The 7,564-nt window shown below is 34.0% G+C and overlaps 1 protein-coding gene across 1 annotated transcript in view; it reads right to left on the reverse strand.

The window, feature by feature from the left end:
• The window catches only part of LOC115235741 (zwei Ig domain protein zig-8-like), a 106,148-nt gene that overhangs the window by 84,501 nt on the left and 14,083 nt on the right, over positions 1-7,564 (reverse strand). The window contains exon 2 of the mRNA XM_029807688.1: positions 959-1,637. Coding sequence (XP_029663548.1) covers positions 959-1,097 — 139 coding nt within the window. The 5' untranslated portion in view covers positions 1,098-1,637. The remainder of the gene's footprint in view (positions 1-958; positions 1,638-7,564) is intronic.

Here is a 7,564-nt window from a genome sequence, read left to right on the forward strand (position 1 = left end):
TATATAATTAAGTAAACTTATGATCTCTTGATAAAATATTATTACCACTGCATCACACATTATTAAATAATTATAAATTATTGTTAGGTAGAATGAAATATATGCTTTTCATAAAAGTGAATTCAATGTTATTCTCTGTATTCATTATATAACACCAAGTGTTATTGCTTATTTCGTTCCGTCTTAGTGACTTTCTCATTATAAAGTTGAAGTACGGCAAGCGTCACGAACGACATTAAACTAATCTTTAAAAGATGGAGATGACAGCGCCCAAGGCGGGCGGTAAAGATTTGTGGGAAAAGTTTTGCAAAATTGAGACCACGCGAGGCTTGATGAGCACCGTGATTTATGCTCTTCATTTCTCAGGTGAGACCGCGAGACCTTATATTAAAGAACGACTGCAGAAAAGTTTCACTTCCGCATTCTGCATCAGCGACGCAGAAATCATATCGTCATTATGCTTGGCATTGTTGACGGTGGTAGCGTGATTTGTGATAGCATGATTTGTGAATTATTTTCTAACAACAACAACAGATTTTTTGATAGATTGATAGAAAGAGAGTATATGTGCATATCATTTGCTAAAACTTATTAACAAAATCTCTGCCATAGGTATCTTGAAATTAATAAAAGTTTACGTATTATTTAGCTGTAATTTTATTTATAACAAAATGTCTAAATTTCAGAAACAAATTAAAATTTTTTATCTATAAAGAAATAATATCAAAAATACACTATCAAAGAAATCAAAGATGTTATGCGTTAAAAAATTAATCTTAGGATATTGCGAGTACTCATGTATTGATTTGGAAACCTATATTCTGACAAATGAGCGATAACTGCATGAATTATGCAATTGCTTTGGCAAGGAAAGTTCGCGTTAGTCGTATCGCCGACATATAGAAATTGCAAAACGGAAAAATATCGCACGGTCGTAAAAAGAATCATCGATACTAACCGGTGAAAATAGCACCCGGCAGCGAAGCGCAGATAGTCAAGTACACCAGCAATATTCCTCGAGCTTGACACACCTTCTGGCAGTAATCCAGCTTTCTCCCGCTCGGTAGGCCACCACCGATTCTTCTTGGCCCCTTCATCGTGCCGCATAGTTTTCGTTCCAACCACGTAAACCGCGCGCGTTACACCCGGATTAGAGCGCGAGAAGTTTAATAATGCTTAACGCACGTGCTTTCTCCTCTTCCTTCCTTTCTTACTTACTTACTTCCTTCCTTCCTTCCTTCCTTCCTTCCTGCCTGGCTTTCGATTCTCGCACACGTGACGCGAGATTTCGTAACGATCTTAACGCGCGTGCCGCGGATGCGAACTGCATTCATTAATAGGATGGGATTGTATCGGGCATGGCGAACAGTTGCATTGTACACGCGGCCAGCTTACGAACGATACACGCGAAGTAATCTTTCTTTCTCACAATACAGTTTGTTACTGTAGCACTTTTATTTTGTGTTACACGGAGAAATTATACTCGTAAATTAATCCACTGAACTTTTGGCACAATCGAAATTATATCACAAAAATTAACTTTTCCACTTTACACGTAAAAAGCGTTTAATTTCTTTTTTGATTGTGATTTCTGTACGGTAGTAGTTTGTGTGTTAACAATAATTCATTATCAAAACCTAGAAATTTTAATTAGAAATATTATTTTTATCTGCATCGTAAAAAATATATTAACGTTTTTCATAGATACTGATTTGATTATGACAATCTTGCAATCGTAGGAATCAGTAATCGGTCGAAATAATACGTAGTGCATTTAAGATATATTATTAATCGAGATTGGATTCCAGATGCATCTTTTATCATGGCAGATAATTGAAATTCATCGGTATGACGCGATAGAGACGACGCGATGCGTGGAACGTGGCGTAAGTTACCGTACACTTTTCGCAGTGATAACTAATTAACGAACTTCCGTCTCGCGATAGTACCTCAAACCGCATCATTAATGCTAAATTTAACGCGCTGTCACTCATCCAGCATAGTAAGATCTGGCAGCATGATAAATGGAATCCGTTTATGCGATTTCAGCATGCCTCTGGCATGCGATACTAACAATAAGATTCGGATATGCGATGTATTGTACCTGCCCGCTCATATGAATGCATTACATTCGTCTATTATAAATTTTGGCAGTTAATTTTCGCGATTATTCGCGTTTCGCACAATAAAATGGATCAGCATGCAGTTAAATGGCGGTGAAACAACCATCTTAATTTCTGTATTATACCATCATTTAAAATGGATAACAGTAATTTACACGGCATTTGCCAAAGTAGTTTTACAATTATTCCCTTTATATGATTACATAGATAACAAAGACTGTATTAGCTATATAATTTTCCTAAAGAAATGTTGAATTTATTATGAATATTTAAGACAGAGTTCCATTCGCCACGATAAAAACTACTATTTTAAATGACTAAATTAATTTATGATGACTAAAGATTGGGAGGATGAAGCGAAGAGACCGATCTTTGTTTCATTAAAAGTATCCTCACGCGGTTTATATTCTTTATAATAAGGAAGCAACGAAGACATTTATGAGAGGAGTTGGCTAAGTTTAATATAGATTAAATGAGTGAATCAACCTAATGCCAGCTGTTTCTAGTAAAGATCATAAATTCATTTTTACTGATATTTATAATGCGACTTTATCATATACTTGCTAAAATAATATTACTTGTTTATTATAAACTTTTAATTCCATGAAGATTTCTGATATATAATAAATTACGCAATAACATATCTGATTAATACAATACGTTCCAAAGACAAATTGCACACTTAATGCTCGCATAGCCAAACAGAGAAACGTGTTGTCATGTATGCTTAGATATTTTTTATAGAGTAATTATAATTTTGCGACATATGTTATTTTTCCGTAATTAATAATGTCAAGCTTAAAACAGGATCGATTGTCAATCATTGTAATCCTAACGTAATAATAAATTGCTATGTATTAAATTTTGTTCAATTTTAATTAAAATGTGTAGCTATTTCTGTATTCAGTAACAACGTTACTGAATTTTATCCGCATGTAGGTTAATTGGGGGCGGATGGATCGTGGAAACAGCGCGTTTCACCTCTAACTATGCTTCAAAACAACCTCGTTAATTTCCATCTAAAAGTCTTGATTTTCCGCTAATGAACACATTTCTGGTCAAAGACTTATTGATCCCCGGCTGATACAAAAAGCAATACAGTTGCGCTACAGGAGAGTAAATTGATCCTGTTCAAATTAAACCGCAGTTAGACACAATGACAATTCTCCATTAATTAGTTCGTCAGATGGCTTTATAACGGCACGTCGTCGTCATCATTATCATCATTATCATCGTCTTCAAGACGTCTCTACGTGTCGGAGGGTTCAGAGAATTATTTGCCATGGTATGGAAAAAAATACTTTCTTTATGTCTCACGTTAAAGTAAATGTGTAGAATAGTTCAATAAAAAAAATGCATTGCGATATGATAGAATTTATTTTACGTCATAAAACGTGACCATTCTCACGTCTGCGATTCAAACGTACTTACAGATAAAATATTCTCGAAATAAAATTTTCATTTTAGATTTTATCGCGAGAGAGAAAGAAATTACTCTTTCAAAACTATTCATAAATAATATATTCAATAAATAACAACAAAAAATTTGGAGATAAAATAATATCATTTTTAATTAAAAATAGTGGTACGATGGTCAGCTTGGTGAAAAATCTAAATTTTGGTTTAAATTTTTGGTTAGAGATAGAATAACTGTTTTTTTTTTATCAATAAAAATGTGGAATGGTATTTTGCGAGTTGCAAGTTGCAATATCTGGAATGTAACGTTTAATTTTGACTGTTTCGATCGAAAACTCGGGGACACGCGGCTACAAAAAGCATGCCGGTTTGAAAATATCACGACGTAATTTTATGAGAAATGTGTCGAACTACATATAAAATGACAAACCCAATATGAGAAATCTGCATGGTAGAATAGAATTATTATAGCTACAATAATTGAATGCATTATATGTGTTATCGTTTTTTCCATCACATTATTAAAATAAATTTTGTTTGTAAAACGTCAGTTAATTTATAAAATAATAATAAAAATTATATAGATATATATTTCGATAAATAAAACGCGCATACAATATTTATGTTAGCAATTGTGACAAAATGTATAATCCCTCAGGAGCTCACAGTCGTGAATACAAGCTTCGCAAATCCGAGGTACCCGAGCGACCCAACGCTTGAGGGTTTTTTAACCAGACCACCCAAGTCTTCTAAGAATTTAAATAAGAAGAAATAATAATATACGTGTTGTTAGTGTATGTGTATGTGTGTGTGAGCGCAATGTCCATATTTAAAATATTAGTATTAAAATTCTTAAATGTTTCAAATCATATTTTCTTCTTTCATCTTTCTTATTTACGATACATTAGTTTTTTAATTGATTTTAAATATATTTATAGAAATAAACAAAAGAAAATTACTTTTTTATATTCTGTACATATATATCTTATTTTTATCTAGAAATATTATTATAAATAATATATTTACTCCATAATGGGAATTGTATTTTCAAAAAAAAACAGTATACCAAAAATATAGAATTCATAAACCACTGCGGATTTTACATACTCGCATATAACTTGGAAGTTCACGTCGCAAATTAGTGAAACGGTTACAACACCGAGCTATTCGTAAAAGTAATATTTTTGGTTGCAAACATGCATAACTGCTGCATCTAATCTTGTTCTAGCATCTCGCACTATAATAAAATCTGTAAATTTCATATATTCGCAAAGTCTACAGCTTTATAAAATCATCAAAATGTTTTTCAAAATCAGACATTTCTCACAAACGTATAAAAGTATATCAAATATCAACTTAAACAAAATATATATTTTCTACTTTTTTTCAGTTAGCTTTTATGTTATCTTGGATATTTTTCGCAAACTCTTAAAACCGTGTCTAGAAAACGTTTGTCCTCAGGGTATGTGTGTGTCTGTTAAACATGGAAATGGCGCCGGGTCAATTTTAAGATGCACCGCGATGCAGACATAAAGGGTAGGTGCCGACCTCGCGGACAATGGCAATGCTGATGCAAGACAGCAGGCGCAAATTATCCCTGGGAGGTATTATTAATTAATGCCCTTGTTAGGCTATACGGAGCTTGATGGGGAACGAGCGAAGCAGCGAGATGCGGGCTGGAGATAGCAAGCGAGTGTGTTGCACAGGTGTAGAGGGTGGGACATAAAACTGAGAGCACGTAAAACGTTCGTGTGTATAGCATATGTACGTACGTGTGCGCACACGATAACATGGCGTGAATGTACGACATGCAGCGTACGAGCACGCTGGGAATAACGAAATTTTCAGGACGAGACAAATTAAAATTCAAATACTTATATGACATCATCAAGCGAGAGAAGGCTCACATGAATAAAACCAGAGGAAAAAAATAACCGAGTAATTTTTGTGAAAAAGCAACGTGAATAAACAAAAATGGATTTTCTCAAGGAGCAGAAGAGAATTTTAAGTTAGAAGAACATGAAGATATATAGGACGCGTCGCAGTAGAAACAGAACGATATATCGCGTGTAAAAATAAATTAAAAGTACAAAATAAATTTTTCTCATGCAAGATTTAGTTTTCGAAAAAATGTGTAACTACGAAGATTGAAAAATCAATAATATCTTGCATACCTTTTCAAACACACTTGGACTATATCAAATTTTTTCTCAAAATAAAGGAATATTTATGTCCAACAATTCATTTGGTCTTATTTTAAAAACAAATAAATCTTCTTTCGATTTTCTAAGTTTCACAGAACTATTTAAAAACGGCTGGAACTGCGAGATCTCGCGATCTTTACATCCACATGTTATTTATACCGAATTCATTCCTAAGAACACACGTATACTCGACGCTGGCAACGTTCTCCTCTCCTTTCTCTTTCCTCGTCACCGTCCTACATAATTACCAAACTTAATTAAAATTTTGGAGATGAGAGAGAAAGCGAAAGAGATAATGATGCCACAATCGTGGCTGTGGGAGATGGGACTGTCGACACATTTAAAGATGTATTAGTTCCAGGAGAATGAAGCTTGAAACGACGCACGTTAAAACGTGTGTCGCGGGTCGCCCGTACCAGCGAATGTGATGACGAAAAAGGGCTCGGCGATTTGCGGACGGTTCTAGTGGAGTAATTTTAGCAACGGCGGTTCAGGTGACTCCTCCACGAAAGGACGAAACTTTTTCGACATCCGTTTGCCTTTTTATTCTTCGTGGTGACAGGGAATGGTGCGGCTTTGTGGTACGAAAGGTCGATGTTGTCGACAATATTGGTTTGCCTATTTCACTTTGCAGTATTGAAATTTTCACCGAATGTCAAGCTTTGTGTTTGTACACTTCTTTTGGTAGGCATTTTGAATTTTTGCTTAAATAAACTGTATGGTACACTCTTGCAAATTTAATGCTTCTATTCAGATATATTGACATTCTTGCTTGCATGTAAAATAAAATAATATATGGAATAAAATAAAAGAGAGGCTATACACTTTTCTTCAATTTACGATACTGTATTATATTTAGCAAAAGAGACATCAACGCATTGCCTACAGATCAAAGAGTCCGGGATGGAAAACAAGAAACCACTAATAATTTGAAAAGGCTGTTAATATATATATATATATATATAGACGTATACGCATATTAATTTTATATACATTTAAATTTTTATTGTTCTTAGTCAGTTCCGATATATTTTAGTATCTTTTCTGAAATATAATTTATTAAATTTATTTGTGTGTGTGACTAAGCATTTAATCTTTATAATAAAAACGAAACCATTTGCAACTATTTTTTAGATTTGTTCAGGTAGTTATCAAAGTATTAGAAATACTGTTTAGCGATATTTTAATGTTATATTTAACAATATTTGTGTAATAAATTTATGATAACACTATTTCTAAAGTAAACAATATGTCTCTCGTCACTGCTCTCGGACTCTCATCAAGCTATCGCATTTTCCACCAACCCCTCTCGAGTTCTCGTGCAATTGGTTTTTCGTGTTCCAAGCACTTTGCTGTCCTCGAAATCCTAATTTCTCGTTTTTCACTCCCTCACTCTGTCCTCACCACCGTTACTCGGTAGAGCGAGCGTTTCTCCGATAGTGCCATGCCCACGGAATCTCGCTATTGCGTTCCGCTTGATTTCCAGGTTTGTGACGAAAAGTACGAAAAATGGTAGAGAATTGTGGAATCTGTGTAAACAGGTCGGAGCTGTGCGTACTGTGACAACTTTTATTTGCTTTTGGTATTCTGGTCCGGCTCCATCTCCTTTTCTGTGTATTTAAAATTAGTCGTTTGTTATTCTGTTATTTTCGTTTTAATTACGGCTATAGAAATACCTTTCTCTGTATTTCTATCTACTACCTCTTTTCATTTTTATTCATCGTTATCTTTATCATTACTAACTTATTGTTAGATTTCAGTTGCATTAGTAATCTGAATTTCCATATTAATAATATATCAATAATATATATTAATAATATA

This window comes from Formica exsecta, unplaced genomic scaffold, assembly GCF_003651465.1.
Source record: "Formica exsecta isolate Colony F162 unplaced genomic scaffold, ASM365146v1 scaffold233, whole genome shotgun sequence".
Taxonomy (NCBI): Eukaryota; Metazoa; Arthropoda; class Insecta; order Hymenoptera; family Formicidae; genus Formica; species Formica exsecta.